This window comes from Corvus hawaiiensis, chromosome 5, assembly GCF_020740725.1.
Source record: "Corvus hawaiiensis isolate bCorHaw1 chromosome 5, bCorHaw1.pri.cur, whole genome shotgun sequence".
In the NCBI taxonomy this organism is placed as follows: domain Eukaryota; kingdom Metazoa; phylum Chordata; class Aves; order Passeriformes; family Corvidae; genus Corvus; species Corvus hawaiiensis.
This window is the reverse complement of record NC_063217.1, coordinates 26,362,553-26,384,348: the sequence shown is the minus strand read 5'-3', so window position 1 is coordinate 26,384,348 and position 21,796 is coordinate 26,362,553. Positions and strand designations below refer to the sequence as shown.

Sequence of the window (21,796 nt, the reverse complement as noted above, 5' to 3'; positions counted from 1 at the left end):
TAATCTTCATGGTACATAAGGTTTAGGAAAACAAATTAATGTCCATATATGTAAGGACCATGAATAACAAAATCTAGAGCTTCTGAGCATTTCCAGTGTTCTGAATCCTATCCCTAATCATAGGTAAACATTAATTTTAAAACTAATTTAGATAGCAAATGTACAAAATTCTTCACCTATGATGTATTGATGCTTTGAGTACACAGAAACACAGTCACACCTTAATTTTCTGGTCTTTATAGTGGTGTAGCCATGATAACATGAAGAAGTTTTAACCTGATAGAATTTCCCATTTCATGAAAAGAATGAACTGGTGATACACCTAAATTCGTGTATTTGCAGTTTAGAATTGGAATAACACAGAAAAAATATTAAAGCTCACTTGTTTTGACTGACTTAATATATTATATAATTTTGTCCTTTCCCAGTCCTTGATTTTACCAATGAAAACAGATTTCTTCTAACAAATACATAGATTTCTGTGATTCTTCTTAAAATTAGGATAGAATTTTATTTGCTTCCTAAGTGATTATAGTAAATGTGAAGCAGGATTCATTAACTGATTTCTCATCATTTTGAATGCATAAAGAAGCAAAATGTTCAGTCAATAGTAAAGAAGAATTAGAGGAAATGTACATTCTTCATGATTCCCTGTAACTTCTGGAATGGCATGAACTATCCATAACTTCAGGATCTGTTACCTCCTGCTAGAGGTAGATACCAAATTACTGCAAGTTTATCATCATGTCATGAGTGAAGCTTTTCAGACTGGCACACTTGCCCTGGCATTGTAAGAATGTAGGGAGCCCTTACAAACTCCCTTACAAACATCCTTTGTTTATTCCTTTAAAGTTGTACAACAGTGTTGTCTCATGATCTTAGGAGTGGCAACTGTTTAACAGCTAGGCAGTATTCCTTCCCTAGGAGTGACAATATTATCCATTACATTCTTAGATTTACATACCATTCACATGTCCAGTTCTCTACTTTCTTCAAACTGACTTAACAAAACCCTAAGCTTTTAACATAGTCATAGTTTCTCATACAAAAATATGGTTCAGCTTTATTATGCAGGTCTCATTAATGGTATTACAGATACCTTTTAAAAACGCTAATTGCGTCTGAAAGGAGGGACTTATAGATGAATTAAAGTGTTCCGCATAATTTGATTTGGTAATTTGCTCTTTTTTCTTGCTGAATGCATCTGTACACCTAAAGCCAGGCTTACTCTTCACCAGTTAGAATGAAATATGTTTCCTCAGTGACAGTCGTCTGTATTCACATTATATGCAAATTCTTGTCTAAGTGCTGTTGACATGGAATTTGTCTCACAGGAAAGCAGGTGCAGGAACAAGCTACATATTTGATCAACTGTTTTCCACACTCCAGTCAATAAGGAACAATGCTGAATTCCCAACTGATTCCCAGATTCTCTTTTTATGTGACACCATCTCCTAAGACAAGGCACCTAAGACAAGGCATTTTGGGCACAACATCTAACCATGAAGATCTTATCAAGATTTTTAGATGGCCCAGATAAATATCAAATTGGATGTAATTTAAAACCACAATTGCAAATGGAGTAGATGCCTCCCAGTGGAAGTAAAAAATTGAAATGCACGTGTATGAGAAATGTCACAAGAATTCTCTTACTTGTGTCACTTCCATTAGATTAAAAATCATAAGAAACCAATACAGCAGCTGATGATTTCTTATATGATCCAGAAGTTAACTATTTCTTCATCTGCTTAATTCTGTATTTCGTGGAAGAGATTGACTAAATCTATTATTTATTTGCTTGTCTCTAAATTATATACATATATTTTAAATGACATACTATTATTGTATTGTATTTTATATATAAATAATATATGTTATATCTATTTAAATAATATATATTGCTTCCTGAGAAACTGCCTTCCATTCTTTCCTGTAGGTTATTAGAAATTCCTCAGTTTGAGATTGCTGCAAAGCACTGGATCAATTTATAGCATTATAGTTTTATTGCAGAGCTAGTTTGTGAACCTATGTAGAGGTCTAAAACCCCAAGCCTGAATTCACTCCCTAACATCCCTGTGTCCATGTGTACACATGGACTCTCCATTGAACTGCCCCTGGTTAAAGTTTAGCCCTTCGAAAGCGTACACAATCCTATAACAACACAGAATTGGTGGAGTTTGGACTTGATCTCTGGAGATCATCAAATTTATCTCCCCTAGTGCAAGCAGGGTCAGCTAGGGGTGGGTGCTCAGGGTCATTGTCAAGATATTTTTTTAAATGTCTTTGAAGATGAAGGTTTCACAGCCTCTCTATGTTACCTGTGCCAGTGCTAGGTCATGCTCACAGTAAAAGTTGGAAGGTTTTTTATATTTAAGTGGAATATTCCGTATTTCATTTTGTGCTCATTGCTTCTTGTTCTTCCACTAGATTTCACTGGGAAAAGTCTTATATCTTCTTTATTCTCTCCCATCAGATATTTATATACATTGATAAGATTCCCCCTGAGCCTTCTCTTTTCCAGGCTGAACAGTCCTAGCTCTCTCGGCCTTTTATATTTCAGATGCCTCAGGCTTTAAATCATCTCTGTGGTCCTTCACTAGACTAGTTTCATTACATCCATGTCTCTCTTGAACTTGGAAGCACAGAACTGGATCCAGCACTCCAGATGTGCCTCACCAGAGCTGAGTTGAGGGGAATGATCCCTTCCCTTGCTTGGCTGGGAACACTCTCTGTAATGCAGCCCAGGAGGCTGTTGGCCTTTGTTTCTGTGAGGGCTCATTGCTGGCTTGTGTTAACCTTGATGGCCACCCAGACCCCCAGGCTTTTTCTACAAAGCTGCTTTCCAACCCATTAGCCTCAACCTGCAGTGGTGCATAGCTTATTCCTCCCCAGGTGCAGGACTTAAATTGCCTTTTTCTGAGCATCATTAAATTATTTTAATTCCATCCCACTCTTCTTCTACAGTTTTTTAGGTTCTTATTCCTGTTTTCATCATTGTTATGCATTTTTTAAAACAATAATCTATGAATAACCCTAGAAATAGTTCTAGGGCTAAATCTCAACTCAGTTCTACAACTATCAGTCTGGAGTCCTTAATTCACTTGCAATCTCTTCCTGATCTTTCTGTATGTGTGTCTATGTATATATATGTGTAAACACATTTCTCCAGAGTCTCTAAAAAGTGTACACCCTTAACTGAAATTCATTTATTTATTAGTGGTATGTTATGACATGTCCAAATAATAGTGATGTTAGTTTTATGTGAGAAAGGTGGCCTAATTTTAATTTTACTACAATGACGAATAATTTTCACAGAAAACATTGTAAAGACCTTGCAATTCTATTGTAAGGAGATAGATGCAAAGCCACTACAGAAAGACCAACTCTTTTCCAGTTATGCTTACAATCACAGTAACAGAGACTTCTTCACATAACTTCGGTTGGGCATTTGATGGTGCAAGAGCAATCTTATGTCACCTCAACCTTCTTTTTGGATAGACTGGAAATGTCTTTCTTTATATCTGAATTTTTCAGTATGGTACTATTTTAATATGCTCACTTGTTTCTTTTACTTTTGAAATTATGTTTTACTAAGTCTATTCTGGCAAATATACATGAAATATTTAACTTCCTGCTGTCTTCCAATAGAAAAAAGAAAAAGCATCTGTCATTAAGAAAAACAATGCCTATGCAGTGGCTGTTGCCAACTATGCTCCAAATATTACCAAGGACTCAGTGCTACCAACCATCTCCAAGAGCGCTACAACTGCAGAACCCAACAAGGCAAAACCAGAAGCGAAGCCACAAGAAGCAAAGAAGACATTCAACAGTGTTAGCAAAATTGACAGAATGTCTAGAATAGTGTTTCCAGTCTTATTTGGTACTTTTAATTTAGTGTATTGGGCTACATATTTAAACAGGGAGCCTGTCTTACTTGGCTTTGCGCCATCAACCTAAAAGCTGACTTGCACTGAGGACTTCAAGCATCATTCTAATCAGATAGGTTGTTCGCTATGTACAGTCCGACTAATAACTGCTAATCTGTGAACCATTATGTACAGTGTGTATATAAATGTCTTGTCTGTGTGTCTCCAAAGGAGGGACACAGCGTTAATTCATGGGTCTGTAAACAGATAGCACCCATGGCAAATACAGCCAGCTCTTTAAAAGTTAAACCCAGGGGACTTCTGTTAAACTAGGATTCAAATATACAGAATTATATTCTCTCCGTACAATGAAATGAAGATGTGATCCTACATAATTATTTAGGAACAGTATTTTTTTAATTTAAAGTTAAAATATTTTTCTATAAAGGAACTAATTCTACTTTAGTGAAAGAAACTGTCATTTAAAAAAGTGATTTTTTTAAAAAGGTGTAATTGTTCCATACAATAGCAGTACCCATGTACATAACAGAGTACGGAGGTCGTGCAGTTCTGCTCTTCACAAACATTCTGGATACTAGTTAGATTGAAGAGGTAGTAAACACTACTATATGGCAAAAGCCACAAGTTTCTTGCTTTTGTCCTTTTTGAAGTTTTTAATAAATTAACCTAATTGATTTCAGGGAAAAGGGTTAATCAAGTTCAGTATCAACCAACTTCTGCTAGTGAGATACTTGTTCTTTTCACTGTTTTATTTATTTGATGTTACTAAGCTGGGTTGTCTGGTTCAGCAAAGCAGGATTTTATTTTTATTTTTGATTTTGTTCTTAATTGGATTATTTTCAGGTTTATAAAAACACTCAGAAATCTTTCAGGGTTAAGTTTATCAGTAATATAATATACTTTTTTTCTTTGTTTAATGTTTTCCTAAAGCCTGCCATTAAAATATTTACCTGTATTTGTCCCAGGAAGCACTGTTTTCAAGAGAGACAAGAACCATGATTTAATTTCAGGAAATTGTCCATAAAATAAAAATTACTGCTGCTTTTGTAAATTGCAACTTTACATTTCGCTGACATAACTTTACAACAACTTTGTATACTAGAAATGATTTTGCTAAGATTTGAATGTTATTTTTTTAATAAAAGGTCATGCATCATCAGTAGGCATCAACTGTATTTCATATACACAAATCTAACAAAATTGGATCTGCCATTGGCAATTTTATAAGAACATTTAATACTATCAGTAAAATTGTTTTTCATCTGAGCCTTTGCAAAGATTCTTTATGCCCCTAAAGGCCTGGTAAATCATAACATGAATAATAATTGTGTACTGTATTTAGATTTTAATATACTTGGCCAATCAAAAATATTTTGATTCACACATACATTAGCAGTTATTAGTTGACCTTTAAAAAAGATACACCTTTATGATGATGTCTTCTAGTAGAGACATATGTAGTCGTATAGTGTCATTTATTGCAGTTTTGTACAGTAACTTGAGTATAGTGCATAAAATAGATATGTTCAAAGTTTAAAAAAAGTTGTACAAATATTTCTAAAATCAAATAAAAGAGTATCTTAAGACATGGAAATGTGCTAAAAACAACGAAGAGAAACACTGCTTTCTTTTGCTGTTTTATTTTCTTGCTTTTTCTTTGCTTTTGATGTGATTCTGTTTTGTACTTTGTGTGACAGTTTAGATGCCAAGGTCACAAATGCATATTATAAATAGAATTAATAGTTAAGACAGAGTTGACATCAGTAAAATAAAGACATTTAGTAGGTTATAAAAGAAAGGGAGAAGCATGGGCAAGGTGTGTATCCCTTGAATTTCCTCTAATTAAACTGTCAGACTAAACCTTTCTCATCAACAGTAGCTTAAAAATGAGCACTTTACTCAGAACATTAAAATAAAAATATCCTTATTTTCATATATATTTATATGTAAATGTAGATCTTCCATGTAACATGGAGATGTGTGCAATAGTGTGATTATGAACAAAAGGCTAGAAGGCAAGCAATAAAAAAAAGGGTTTTTTCATGGTACAAGCATACATTTTTAAAATGTTTCATTTGTAAATTATAAATTTTCCCTTCAACATCACATTGTCCAGGTATGAATAAATATATAAATATGTACATATGTACAAATAATTGTAAATATTAGGACTGTAGAAAAATCCCTTCACTTTTAACTCTGTTTTTGGAAAAGGGCTCTGACTGTATAGTTTAATGGAAGCCCCTGCTAAAATGCTCTTGAACTTGAATAGCTCGATTATGTTTTCTGTGGCTGAGGTCTTCTTCCTGTGACCTAGTGAGAGTTCTTACCTTATGTTCACATCAGCAAGATCTAGGGACCCTCCAAACCTCACCAGACTGGGGTATGAGAAACAGAGGTTTGTTTTCACCCTTGGCTACATCCCAGGTACTCAAACCCTTCACAGTGCTGAAACTGTTGTGTATTTCTCCATGCACGACACTGTATAGTCAGAACTCTCCCCATGCCAAATATGAGTGTGCTCAGTCATGTCAAATTACCTGATAAGGAAGGGTTTTGCATCCTTATCCAAGAATGGACCTCCTCAAAGGTTTTTAACAATAAAGTCTTCTCCAACAAGGCTTGTCTGGAAAATAACATCTGAGTAACTCAGAGCTGCATGCAAAAAGCATATCTTCAGTTTGCACAAGAAGCCCGATGCTGTCTCTTGTTAGTCAGCTCTGCTGCTACCACTTTTATTGGGTACAACCATTTTTTCACTCACTGACCCTTTTCTCTACACTTGCTTGAGTTGGTAGAAAAAAAAGGTGTTTCTCACATGCTAAAGTTACATTTATTGCCCACTTACATAGAAAAGTAGGCATACTATATAAACTCATTTAAAAAAAACCATTTAAAATATTTACATGCAGTTATTGTGGGCATCAGCAAGGCTTTTAAATGGGCATGCACCAGAAAATTTAGTTAGTTGTTCTACATTAAAGCAAACTCCTTCTAGGGAAGAAGGAGTATGCTTTACTGTTTCACTGCTGAAACATTTACAGTGGCCCAACTGAGTACACATAAGTTGCAAATTTGTAGGACTTCCAACTGGATAAATGAATATAAATGTAAATATTTACGTGAGTGGGAGCCTCGTGCAAAGGATACCAGAATACAAGAGTTAGGCCTTATTTTCATTTAGAATGAATCCGTGTCGTTTCATTTAGTATAGAATCTGTGTCTGGGATTTTAAAGCTAATGTCACAAATTTACGTGCCAAATATCTAGAAGTTTCATATAATTTGAGTAAAACTTGCAGGTCTTAAAAAAGTGGGGAGAATGAGTGAGAAAATGCAAGTCACTTCTCTATCAAAGACTTGCACGTGGAATCTGCCAGTGAATTTTTTGGTTGACATATTAATCTAATTTACTTCTCCCATTATTCTTGGGTCAGCGTGTCATATTTTATGGCTTAAGAAATTATTAAAATAAATACAAAGATAAAACATTGTGGTAAAGTTAGATTGGAATTACAGTAATTCTAAATTAAGTTTATGAAATAGGCTTCCAGTGTAGTACTGGGGCACATACTTCTGGATGCATGTGTCAGTTAATTTAACAGTAATTTATAAATCAGCATGAAAACTAGAGATCAGCACAGTTTATCAGCCAGAGTTGTCTGTTGGAGATGTTGTGGCAGAAGAGTGGCTTTGAAACTTCTCAGTTATGCTGTGGCCAATTAAATTACCTTCACCTGCCATATCTGGGCTAATTCAACTTGTTAAATGCTGCATTGTTGAGCATCTTTTAAAAAAATATTATGGTAGGTGTTCTGAGATATGAGCTTTAGTTTGGGAGACTACTCATACCACTGAACATTATTCTAAATTAAGGAGCCAATTTGCCCATATAGTCACAGGAAAGAGCATCTAGACACCAAACAGGAGCCTTACTGAATCACCTTCTCTTCCCAGTGATTACAGATAACATACAGGGTAGTGAGACTTTTCAAAAGTGACCAAAATCTGCCTGCACGAAATCAACCAGAAGCAGCAGGGAGGAGGTAGGGGTGTATGGGGGAGGAAAAGAGAAAAGAGAACACACAAATGGCTTTGTTACCATGGCAGTGGAATGTGAGATAACTGAGGAAGAAGTCACTGAGGGAGGTAATGTGTATTTTTGTTTCAGCTTCAGTTCTGAGCCTTCATTGCCACATTTGAGTTGTGGGACAGTAACTTCTAGAGCACATAAACTGGAAATACTTGTATAATTCTGCTGAACTTGGGGGACATGAGTTGTGCCTTTGAAAGTACTGACAGCTTTGAGAAAAGACCATGCAATGCTGTGTGTCTCCTGCTGTTTGGGACATCTTGGGTGGAGGGAGAAAAGAAGCTTCAGAAATTAAGTAGAATTTTGTTAATTCTACACTTTGTTTTCTTAAGAAGCGTGGCTTTCACTTAAGCACAGAGAGTCAGCATTCCTCCTCCATACCTCTCATTCCTATTGTGAAAGCTTTATAGTGCACAAGTTTTGCCTTGGCCTTCACAAAATAGATGAAGTCTATGCTGCTGAACGTTTCCATTTCTAACAAATTTTCATGAAAGATTATTTGAATGTGGATACGAAGCTATCATCATCTATGCCCGATTATGTGTAGACACATAATGCTAAAATTTATAAAGCCATGCAATGAGTTTAAAAGTAGAGGAAGAAAACATTTTAAAATAAACCCAGTAATTTAAATAGCTTCATTTAAAAAACACAGAATATGATAATTGTACAAATGTCTAAACATATCTAAATAGAGTGTGGTATAATTTCATGTCACATATAAAGTTTTTGTCTTAAACACATTAAAATGCCTAAATACTTAGGTGAAATTATGTGAAAGTCAGTTCACACTTCAGCCTTGAGTAAAGGCAATTGTCCTTTATAAAGCAGTGATAGGATTCCTTCCATCTTCTCCCAGCAACAGTGAAGCTCCTGCTAGAAAGCTCTTAGTGTGCAAAACAACTTCAAGTTATATCCCTTTAATATCTCAATTTTTCTTTTTTCTTTTTAGTCAAGGAAACTTCCTCCACCTCATTTCTCTAGATGACCCAAACTCCCTAACAAATAGAACTTTTAATTATTTTCTAAATCCAATTATTAATTACAGCCATCTGAGTATCAGTGAGGAACTTTAGGTCTTTAGTAGTAGAAGTTAGAGGCTCAAAACTTTGTTTCAATATACGGCTTTTGTTAATCACATAAAATGTTTTTTTTTCCCTCTACTTTAAACCACTTAATTTTCTAGATTCAGATCTTTCTCAGTGAATCTTTTAACTCATGTTTTTGGAGTCTGTGATTATATCTTACTGGAAAAAGGACAAACTTTGAGGGCTTGACATCTCTGATGGAGATCAGGGAAAAATTTGCACTGAATTTAAAATAAAACTTGTCCACATCCTCATCATATTTATCAATGAAGTAGGTAAGGACTTTTACAGAAGAGGAGTACACCTAACAGTACACGTGGGCTCTCCTTTGGATATGGGTTGTCAGTTCTTTAATCCATGAAAATAAGCCCTTAAAAGAAGTGTCAACCATACTGAAATATAGGAGTTTATGTCTGGTTTATTCTTGGTATTTATTAATGCGCTTTAAGAATATTGTGAAAGTGCTGTAAGTTAGGATGAGGTGATAACACTAACAAAAATGAATTTGGAGGATATTTTAAAATATGCAAGATGATGTATACTCTTCCTCTAGTTGGAGTTGGAGTCTACATAAATATATATGATTATATTTTTATTGTTGGATAATTTAAAACTTCTATTTTGCTTTCAAATTTTAATTCTTTACATAACGTTGTGAATACTTCACTTGATAAGGTGTTCTGGAGTGTTTCCTTACGCATTCAAGGTTTTTAATGACTGCAATGACTGCTTTCATTCATCTAATATTAAAAGAGGTGAGCTTCAACGGGTTGAAGAGTTGTATTTTTTTTCCAATACTTCATCCATCAAACTATGCCATTGAGGATGGATGGAAATAGTGAATGGAACAAGATATTACTTTGATCAACTGCTTTTGATATTCTTTATTAGATGTTCATTTTGGCTGACTTTATCAGTTTATAGGCTACTGTAGCTTAGCAATAGCACGGAATGCAATGCAGTATTTTACATCTATTAGAATACATATGCACCGTATCTATAAACTGTTAAACAATCAGTTCCTAAACTGCACCCCTTCACCCTCTCCCCTCCAAATAGTCACTTTATTAAGAAACAATTGAAGGCACTTTAATTTTAATGGAAGTGATTACACTAAATGTTGTTATATTTGATTAAAAAAATAGTAAAAATGAAGTGGGCTGTGAGTCATACATGGTTTGCGATTTCTCAGCTGGGCTGGAGTCAGAAAACATTTATGCATTGTATGACAAATCTACTTTAGTGAGTCACTTAGATGTGAAAGTGTATAGGACTTGGAAAACATGCACTCCCAGTATATTAAAAAGAAATAAGGAAATGGGAAGAATGAAACCAATCATTTTAAAATTAAACACCAATCAGATATGCACAGTAAGAAACTGCATGATAAATGTAAGTATACTTAACCTTGAACATCAATGTAATAAAATCTGCTGGGTGACAGTTTACTTATTTAGTAGGCTTCATAGTTATAAATAATTAAAGAGGATGATAATATTCTGTAATTTGTGACCTTGTTTTAACTGGGAAAATTGTTACTTTTCTAAAATGTAAAAGAAATAACTGGATTTATGTTTGAATGTGTCACTGCTTGCTGTTGAAGAATATTTATTAACCACATGCAAAATATTGCTTAACATTATCTTTTTGTACTTCTTATTAAAGTTAATTTAAATATAGCACATTTTGTATTTTTGTTTTTAATGCTTTGACAGCACAAATATTTAATTCCCTTCATGTCTTTTCTCTTAGGACTTGTGTGTGGGTTTTTCATTTTCTTGTTTTCAGACAACCCATTACAGCCTCTATGAAGGTGCTTTTTTATTAAAGACAGTATTTCCCACAGGAAACAAACAATACATTGGAAAGGAAATATTCTTCAGCTTGGTGAGAGTTTAACAGGTTTCCTATTTATATAATGAGAATACACTCATGTATTCATATTACAAATGACAATGTTTCATGTTTTCTGAAGGTTATAAAACATATTGCCGCTGGGTATACACTAGCCACCAGATGATGTGGAGCATAAGAAACCTCCTACCAGACAGCTTAACTCATCAGAGGGAGTATATAGGGTAACAAAGCTTACTTAGAAACAAACAAATGACTATACTGCTAGTAAGGTGTGGGTTTGGGTTTGGTTTTTTGTTTTAAAATGAGTGTTCTGAGTCCAAGTCTTTCAGTGGAAAAGCTATAAATTTTTCTGGGATGGCCATTTCTTTTCCTGTAAAGTCGCATCTTCTCACAACACATAAATGTTCATCTTGGATGATGAAGAACATGACATCCTTCTGTCCAAACTGGAGACACGTGGATTTGAGAATGGACTGTATGATGGGTAAGGAATTGGCTGGATGGACATAGACAGAGAGCTGTGGTCTATGGCTCAATGTCCAGGTGGAGGCCGGTGACAAGACGTATCCCTCAGGGCTTTGTTTTGGGATTGATGCTCTTCAACATCTTTATCAATGACAGAATGAGATCCAGTGCACCTTCAGCAAGTTTACAGATGACACAAAGCTGAATGGTGCAGGTGACACAATAGAAGTAAGGGATGTCATCCAGGGGGACCTGGACAAACTTGAGAAGTGGGCCCATGGGAACCTCATGAGGTTCAGCAAGGCCAGGTGCAAGGTGCTGCATCTGGGTTGAGACAGTCCCTGACATGAGCCCAGACTGAGAGATGTCATAGAAAACAGCCCTGCCGAGATGGACTTGGGGGTTCTCAGGGATGAAAATATGGCCATGACCCATCAGTGTGTGCTCACAGACCAGAAGGCCAGTGGCATCCTGGGCTACATCAAAAGAAGTTTGAGGGAGGTGATTCTCCCCCTCTACTCTGCCCTGGTGAAACCCCACCTCAAGTACTGTGTCTGGATCTGGGGTCCGTAGCACAGGAAAGAAATGGACATACTAGAGCAGGTCCAGAGGAGGCCACGAAGATGCTCAGAGGGCTGGGACACATCCTGTGAAGACAGGCGGAGAAAATGGGTTGTTCAGCCTGGAGAAGAGAAGACTGTGGGGAGATCCTGTTGTGATCTTCCAGTACTTAAAGGGGGCTTATTAAAAAGAGGGAGAGGGACTTTTTACATGGGCAGATAGTGATAGGACAAGGGGCAATGGTTTCAAACTAAAAGACATGAGATTTAAATTAGATGTTAGGAAGAAATTTTTTGCTCAGAGGGTGGTGAGGAACTGGCACAAGTTGTGGGTGCCCCATCCCTGGAAGTGTTCAAAACCAGGGTGGATGGGACTTTGAGTAACCTGGTCTAATGGAAGGTGTCCTTGCCTATGGCAATTTATGGAGTGCTGAGGGATTAACAGCAATGCAGAAAATGGTCTAAAATATAGCATATTTTTTTCAGGAAACTCTTAATCCAAAAATCAGACTGTAATGAATAAGGATTTAGTTTCAACAGTGTGCTTTATGTACAGATATGAAGCAAACAAGGACCTGACTAATATTTGCAGAGTTGACAAATCATATGGGAGAAGAAAACCATTTAACTAGATCCAGCATGGAAAACATTTTGAACAGTTGTCCTTTGCATTTGTGGTGGATAGGAGTGAGAGTAAAAGTGAAAGATGAATATTCATAGCATTTTAAATATTGAAAAGCAACTCTGCTTTCAAGTTCTTTGCAGATCTTTTGAGACCCTGGTATAAATTATTAAAGAGGAAGGAATTTGATGTCTTTTCAACTTTCCAAAGATTAGCATCACTTTTTGCTAATGCTGGACATGAGTGGCAAATACAAAGAATGTGACAGTTTTAGTAAGAATACTGTTTTGTGTAGAGCAACACATTTAACTGCTGCACTCCTCCCCCACCCACAAAATCAATTGTTAATATTGGAGGTAGTAAGAACTGGCAGTAAAAATTGCCCTCAAGCTGTGGCTTGGCATATTGCTCTTAAACCTTTCTGATGGAACACATTTTCCTTCAGAACACCTTTCTGTTACTCCTTTCTACCACAGCCACCTGACACTAAACAGGTTACTGTTTTCAGAAATGACAGTGGTGGTAGTTTAGAGTCAACCATGCTTCAAGTTTCACGATAGGTAGAGTTCAGCTGTTTTTACTGCAGGTTTTGTACAACAGTCAGTGTTTCTATTTTTAAAAAAAGAATTCTGAAATCATTAGTACACCAGAAAAAGTGTCCAGTAATGAGCCAGTGATGAGGTGGTACTGAAAAATATCAAAGACTAAATCCATCTGGCAACTCTGCCATTTACCAGTGGTGAGAGTAACTTCACACCTCACACTAAGATACAGTATTAAAAAAAACCAAACAAAAAGAGTTGAAAAAACCCAGGGAAATATAGGAGGCTTCTGAAGTGCATTGATGACAACTTCCTGGTAGAGGTGATGGAGGAGTAAAGAAGGGGCGGCACTCTGCTGCAGCTCATACTTACAAAAGGAATGCACAGGATGTTAATGTGCAAGCCTTGGGTGACCATGAGATGGTGGTGTTAAGGAATCCTTAGAGAAGGGGACAAGGCAAAAAACTGGATACCAGCCCTGGACTGCAAGAGAGCAGACTGGCCCTGATCTCTGCACAGTGCTAATTCCATTCTCAGTGCCAGGCAGCTGAGGGATAGGCTTGAAAGGATCCCTTGGTAGATGGTTCTGGAGAGCAGAAAGGTCCAGAGCATCTGGTTGATTTTCAAACATATTTTTCTCCAACCTCAATAAAAGTCCAACTCAGCAAGCAACAAGTCAAGCCAAGGTGGCAGGAGGCCTGTATAGATGAATTAGTTGGCCTTGACTAAAATATAAAATGGTGGAAGCTCAGCCAGATGACCTGGAAGGAATATAGAGACACTCTCTGAGTTTTTAGAGACAGCCATGGGAAAACAAAAGTCTGAGGACAGGAAGAAAGCAAATATTACTCCTACCTTCAAAGAGTAGGAAGGAGGGTCTGGTGACCTCCAGGTCATCTTTACTTTACTTTACTTTACTTTACTTTACATCTTTACATCTTTACTTGGTTGGTTTCTTTGTAATGAAACAAATAGTTCTGGAAGACGTTTTCAAGCATCTTAAATTCTGCAGACCCATTGAACTCCACGTGTGTGACATTACATGTGAAATTCTGGCATCAAGGAGTGCATCTTTTCTAGCAGTACCAGCATGTAGTATAACATTACTGTTAGGGGTGCTAGGATTTTTTCTAATTCTGCAGATATATTTTTCCTACATTAAGGAGTTTATGAAAAATTAGCTGTATCTCTGGCATTCCCGCAACAGTCAACACAGTAGGCAACCTCCACTATTGCCCCCTTTCTTACCTTGTGTGCTGATGTCTTATTTTGCCTTAAAACAACAGTTTCTATTCCTTGCAGTTACAAAGAAAGCCTCTGAAGTGTACGCTCAAGATCAAAAGATACAGCACTCCCTGAATCTGCAGACAATCTGACTCAATAGATCACTTCTGAGAAGTATCATTTTAGTGTGTTGTGAAAAAATCAGTTAATCACTTAATTGGTGCTCCAATTAAGACAATTTAAGTAATTTGAGCATGGAAGAGGGTTTGTTTCCTCTGCTAGGCTACAAATACATATTTTTAACTTAAGTGCTTAGGAGATGGGAAAGAGGAAATCATAAAATAAGAGCCAACTGAGATTTATGCAGTGCTACACTATTATGAATCCAAAAGAACTGAGTTTTGAAGGTTGCAAGGCAAGGAAGGACATTTTTAAAAGTACCTTCTAAAGTTGTAAAGCTATAACTCATGTTAACAGTACAAACACCTACCCTTTAATAAGGACTTTTTCCCATGGTAGGACTCATACTAGAATTGCAGCCCCATTTTGGTGTTGGTAAGGAGAATTCTTTTGCCCATCACAGAAAACAGTGTGTGAGAAGGCTTTTCATGTGTTTCATAACTTTAGTAGTTTCTTCTGTATTGAATGACTAGATCTCTTATTATACTTTGATACCTTACATTTATGACTCTAAAAGTGCATGAAATAGTCCTTTTAATGCTAAGATGATGCAACGGAATCAATGTTTTGCTTGTTATCCCTTCTCCATTTTCACAATGAATCTTTCAAAATTGTCCATTCATTTCTGTAGACGATTAATGGCAAGAGGATGATTTCTATTTATTGTGAGCTACTCACGATGTCATAAAGAGATGACTACTTGAAATTATTGCCTTTCTCACTACTCACGCATCACACTTGTTGCTATATCTTAAATATTTATGTCTGAAGTGTAATTGCTTTGTTGGCAAGTTATAATAACGGCAAAACTTTCAAGACCTTTGCACAGGATGCACATATCAATGTCGTTTTAATTATTTCAGTGTTGATGAAATAGTGATCATCAATGCTAAAGGAATAACCACAATTAAATGAGAATCTGCTATGAGTTTTGTTAATTTTAGCTGTGTATTTGGGTTATGACAAGAAATATGTCTCAGCTTCACTCCCCTCACTAACTCCCATCGCAGATCTTATTCTTTCCCACTCAGAGTTTCTACCTGGTTTTATTGACTGGATTTTTTTTTAATAAAGGTGATTTAAAAAGGGTGACTATTCCCTTTCCACATACAAGTATTACTTCTGACATTTATTTTTTTATGTATGTCAACATTTCATTTCTCACAGCAGTAATTATTCCTGAATCCCTTATACCTGCTCAAGCACCAATTACTATATCCTTGCATCCAATCCCATTTTTCAGTAACAGTTAATTTTTTTTCTTTGTGCTAAGTGAGGCAATCACAGATTAATACTACTTTGCAGAATATTTTTAAGTGTCCTTCATCAGAATTTATTTTGATCCATGGTGAAGGAGTAAGTATAGAATCCCTGATTAATAGATGATACATCTATTATACACATTTAATTTGCAAGTTCATTTATTGATTATAATTTCTAAAATGTAGACCATACCTAAAATCTGAAAAAAACCCCCTTTGTCTGCCTAAAGATTTCTTCAGTGGAGTAGTGGGTCATTGCATAATACAATTATGTATGTGTATTAGAAGGAATTACTACTGAGATGATAAAGTCTGCTTCCTGTCTATTCCTTGAGGAAAACCATAACACTTACCTGCCCTGGTGGGCTGTGAGGGCAGGTCTGCTCTACGTGACTTTGGTTTTCCCCTTCAGGTTCTCTGGTTCCTTTCAACACCAACAGGCACCTTGTGGGATCACTCTAGGAGAGAAAAGCTTAATGACTCTCTGTCCTACATCCTGTGGTGTTCTGGTGACCTGTGACAGTTTATTTGGTTTGATACATAGTAAGCGGGCCACCAAAAACTGACTGAGGAAGGTAAGAGCCCTGATGATCACCCTCTCATGGAGGGGGTGTACCAGTGGAAGGTCCATAGTTGTCTCTCAGCTATCTGACCAGCTCATTCATTAGCTTAACTGCAGTCCCAAAGGTAGCACAATGGAATGCAGAGAGGACGAGGCCAGTGCTCTGTCCTCTCATTGTAGTGGTGCAAAGCGTGGTCATATTGCCGCAAAGACAGTGACTTTCCATAGGTGTTGTACCAAGAATTGTTTTCAAACTACCTAATCAAGGATCAGTGCCAGCAGTTAAGCCTGAAGGCATTATCTAACCTTCAAGGACCATTATTTTTTATAGTTTGCCATTTTGCATAAAAGATTTTAAAATATAAAGAAGTGTTGAAGCCATAAAATAACTCGGGTATCTGTTTAGCAGCCCTTTGACCCAATATCTCAGTGGATTCCTCTACCCACGGACCATTCTCCCCCCCCAAAAATGGTTTAATTTTAAGAGCAAAGAGCTAAAACACATCTGTTGTATGGTAAAGTATCATAGGGAATTAAAGTGAAATATGCAAAGCATCTAAGAAAATTATTACTTTAATTGAGAAATAATTGGAAGGAGAGAAATCATTCAAGAAGAATACTTCAGTATAATGACTCGCACTATTTTCATAGCAAATTACAAAAAAAGATCTTGGCAATTTGGTATATTATTTGTATGTTTAAATATTTTGGATGGATTTTAAATTAAAATCTTAGAAAATGTTCTTGTTTCTAATCCAAACTGGCTTGTAGTCTGACACACCTTTAAAGAATTGATGCTTATCATTTTATTTTGCACTTCAGAAAATCTGACTACATAAAGGAACATGATTTATTGATACATGTTTTTTAAAAAGAAGTTCAGCAAAAAGCACAACAGACATATTTCTTGCCAAGCCAGAAGTATGGTCATTTCAGTCTTAAATTAGGGTTAAAAATGTAGATTGCACAAAGAACATTGTATACACAAGCATGACAACTAAGTTTCATTCATAGCGAGCATCTATAACAAAAATAAATGAGAAAAGTCTTCCATTAGAGAATCACTGGTTCTTTAAGGATTATTTTTAAAGTAATTATAATTAATATTTAGAAAAATAACAAGAAAACCTGTATAAGCTTTCCATCTCACCTGCTCATGCAACTGTGTTATACTCTTTAAAGCATAAAACTACTTGAGAGGCACCTGGATTTCAGTAAATTTTTTCTGGGATAAGAGTATGTATTTTCATTTCATGGACTATTTCCCTTATTGTGAATCAGAAACTCAGTCTAGGTAATTGTCATTAGATAATTGGGGAGTAACTCAAAGTTATCTCACACAGAAAGCATCAGAATGTGAATATCAGTACCTGTACTATTAGTGAATAATTTAAAATTAGTATATACGTGTTTAGAAAAAGTTATTGCTATTTTCAATAGGCAGTATTTTGAGGCAACTCACATCCTGATGAAGTCTCTGAATAAACAGACCCTTGACTTAATTTCTTCCTGCAAGCAGATGATGGTGCAGATATGCAGCTTCAACCTGGGCATGTTTTCCTCTGATAGAGGCATGCATAAAAAAGAAGAAATGCAGATTCTTTAAAATTAATGAACAACCATTTTTTGTGTGTTTCTCTTCTTCTATACTGTTTTTTCCCCAAAATATTAATACTTAGATCTGCTTTTTGTCTGGAAGCCATCCCACAGAGATTTTGGAAGTAGTTGATTAGACTTCATACTTAACAGGGAGCTTGTGTTGCAGTTGACTTTTAGAAAATCTTCCTCTACTTAAAGTGCCTCCCTTTTGTTCTTGCAGTGTTCTATCAGATTACAAGAGGCTATATAACAAAGGAGAGATTATGTAATAATGTACCACTTCAACTAAAATGTATTTCATATTCATTCTTCAGTACTATATATCCCTTTCATAGTCATATTTCATAGTCACCATAAATAAATTCAGGGTTAGATTGTACCTCTCAAGGTGACTTGTACAGGATAAAGGCAGTTGTTATTGTGTTTCAGCTCTTTGTAATGCATGTACAAGGCAAGGAGGGTTTTATCAAAAGAAAAATATTTCAGTTTTGTGCTTTTTTCCTCATAGCAGAGAGTCAGACAAACAGAGCTATTGAACTTGCACTTTCTCAAGGGAAACTTGCTGAACAATTGAGGAGGAAAAGCTTTTTTCAAAACCAGTTTGTTTAGATTCTATTTGGTTAAGGGGTTTCTGTTTGCTTTTGTTTTTTCCTAACACATTTAATCCCACTAAATTTTTCCTTAGTTTAGTTGAAAAGAATTTTTCATTAGGGTCAGGCTTTTCCAGTACTTTTCCAATTTTTTTACACCTTCAAACTTTTCTGAAGATAATTTGTTTAAATTCCATTCATTTGGGGTTTTGGGGGGGTTGTTTTCTATTAGATTTTGGTGTTGGTTGTTTTCCTGACTTGTTTCATTCCAGTGAATTTCTTCTTAGCTTAGTGAAATGAATTTTTCCTTGGACTCAATACACAATATCATATTTCTTTCTGTAAAAGTATGAGAGCTTGTAAGAGAATTTCTGAGTCCCCTATCTCCCCTCAAACCCAAGGAAGATTAGATTCCATGCACCTCTTATTTCTGAGGCACAGAACTCTGAGGAAGAAACATTTTTGTTTACAGAAACTTCTGCATGCGTCGGAGAGAAGTCAGGCAAAATAACAGGCAAACCTCAGCTACATAATACCCTCTGCAGATGGTTTGAAGGTATGAAGGCATAAGCATTTATAATATATGTAAAGCCATAATCCTTTCCTTAGCTTTTCTGAATCATCTGAGAAATTCTGCCTTGTTCCTGTAGGCTGGCTCAGCCTCTGGCTCAGGGAGGGGATGCTCAGAGGTTTTTGGAGCTGCAGGTGGTGCAAACAGCACAGTGAGCCTCCTGCTCCTGCAGGGTAGCAAGGGCAGGGAGGGAACTGCCAGCTGCCAGGGTGTTTGCTGTCTTCTCTTTTTCCCTTACAAACTGACTTAAGACTGCGCAGGACAGGATGCAGATTAGGACCCATCCTTCTGCAGCAGAAGAGAGGGCTTGTGTAAGATGAAATAGCAGCAATGAAAGTTATTCCAAAAATCCATGGTGGAGAATTACAGTAAGTTTGCTGGAGACAGTGGGAGAACTTATCAAGACATCAAAGAAAACACGCATTTAAGTCAAGCAGAGGATCCATATCATTAGATGTTTCTTTCTACAGAAACGAAAAATTTGCTCAGAAAGGGCCTAGAGACAATTCAAACCTTTATTAACTCCCAGAAAATCCCACATTAGTACTCTATAATGAAAATGATGGAGTACATTTGTTGTGTTTATAAGATAGCCAGGTGCCTTAGAAGCACTTTTGGGAATAAAATTCCCTCTAGATGCATCAGATGTAAGCAATCACTTTACCTGGTGTATTTTGGCAAAGTAGCGTGCTGTTTTTTTTCCACTGAGAAGTGATTGGGATTGCTTAAGTATTGGAATAATGTGGGAGAAAATTAGAATTGTAACAAGTGCTAAATATCCCTAAACGAGCTTGTTGGCTCAGTAAACTCACAACATTTTTATAAGGGATATTTAACTCAAATTTATTTAAGATATTTTCTACCTCTTCCAACTTGCATGGTGTCTCAAATTATTACTGAAATGCTGTGTGAGAGCGTATATTAATTCTTGCATATTAAACTGATCTCCAGGGAATTCTCTTAAAGCAGATCACATTGTAGCTCTTGATAAAATACCGCTCAGAGTTTTACAATTTCCTTTCCTTCAGTATTTCCATTCCCAGTTCAGTTACTATGAATTGCATGAAAAATAATTTTATCTTGTTTGCCCTTTAACTTGCCCCACAAGAATGCTTCCCACTTACTTTGCATGCACAAAGAACACATCTGTACTTTCTTGTCTGAGCAGGAAGACTGAAATGGTTCCATCATTTCCTTCTCTAGGAATAACAGCAAAGAAAGGTCAACCTCAAAGTCTCGTTCCCTCAGATACCTCTTCGTAAGTTTGATTTTGAGATTTATGAAGCTTTTGTTAAACCAAGAAGCTCTTCCCTCCAACATTATGAACCTCCTAGGAGCCTGCAGTGCCCTGCTGCTTTTACTGCAGCCATGGAAGGGTAATTGCTGGGGTATTGTGTCACAAATATAATTCCTAAGTTCTGTTACAGGTTTGTATTGCTAGTAAATTTACCTACACTACTTATTTGAATTTTAGTTGTGTTTTCATTGGTGTGAGCATTTTATGTTTATTGGCAAAAGAACATTTCTAGCTCGTTGTCTGTAAACAGGTAATTATTTTGTCAGAATGTTAGAGCTGCTGCACAATATCCAGTCACCACAGCATCTCCAAGATGCCCTGTTTAAAGCCCAGCTGGTAACTTTGCAATTAGTTTTAAGTGTGAATGGTTTGTTTTCCATTAGAGAGGCCTTTACATAGCAACAGGTAGAGCTGGGAGATGACTAAGCATTAGCTAAGCTCAGTGCTGCGTACTGTAAACAATGAGGGAGCACAGGCAGCTTTTTTTATCCCAGACACTTTCATTTAGGGTGTGAAAAAATACTTGAGACATATATTAATACCCAGGCAGTGACTTTGCTCTGCAAGAGCTGTCTTTTAAAAGACTTGTTTGTCTACTATAGTATCCAAGAGGATACTTTTTCTGAAAAGTACTTTTCACACTTAGATGTCATTTCAGTCTTGAAGAACTACCACTTTAATCTGCTGAATGCTGGACGGTCCCTAAGGGATGTCAGGACACCACTTAAAGACAGCTTTTATAGGTCTTTTATGATTTACGACTAAAACAGTATTTTGAAGTGGAAAGAATTTCTACAAAGTAGATACAGGGAAAACAAATTAAAAATTATGTTTAGGCAATTCAGAATGGGGAAAGTAACAAGCAAACACATTGATAATTTGCAATATTTAATCACAAGCTACTGTATTATTCCTTTTAAAGGGAATTTCCTGAAGATATTCTCCTTAAAGATTATTGATTTATGTTAAGATGCAGATTATTTAAGAACTCTGTAAAGGAATCAGACACATTAGGGACGTAAAAAGACATGGATTCTCTGGAAAGGACTTTTGCAAGGGTTATGTGTTCAAGGGGCTGCTATATATTATTTTAAAAAGTAGTTTGGTATACAAAGTAGTTTGTTGTTCTTCTGTAACTGTGTCTTGGTCTGACTGGCCATGATTTTTATAAGGGATTCCAGAAGTTCATTTCATGAGCATTTATCACTAACTTATAAACCCTTGTTTCATGTGGTATGCTTCTACTAGTGAAAAATAATAATTATACTCAAACAAATATCAAAGATATAAGGAACTTTTTTTGGTGTGATTTCCTCCCAGTAAAGTCTCAGAAATGTTGTAATTTTAGGTAGAAGTCTTCTGTAGACAGGAGGAAATAGAACTTTCTGTGCAAAGGGA

General features: G+C 36.2%; 1 protein-coding gene across 1 annotated transcript in view; it reads left to right on the top strand.

The window, feature by feature from the left end:
• GABRA2 (gamma-aminobutyric acid type A receptor subunit alpha2) overlaps positions 1 to 10,746 on the top strand; it is a 64,633-nt gene extending 53,887 nt beyond the window's left edge. The window contains exon 10 of the mRNA XM_048303373.1: positions 3,649 to 10,746. Coding sequence (XP_048159330.1) covers positions 3,649 to 3,957 — 309 coding nt within the window. The 3' untranslated portion in view covers positions 3,958 to 10,746. The remainder of the gene's footprint in view (positions 1 to 3,648) is intronic.
• Positions 10,747 to 21,796: the final 11,050 nt, after the last annotated feature.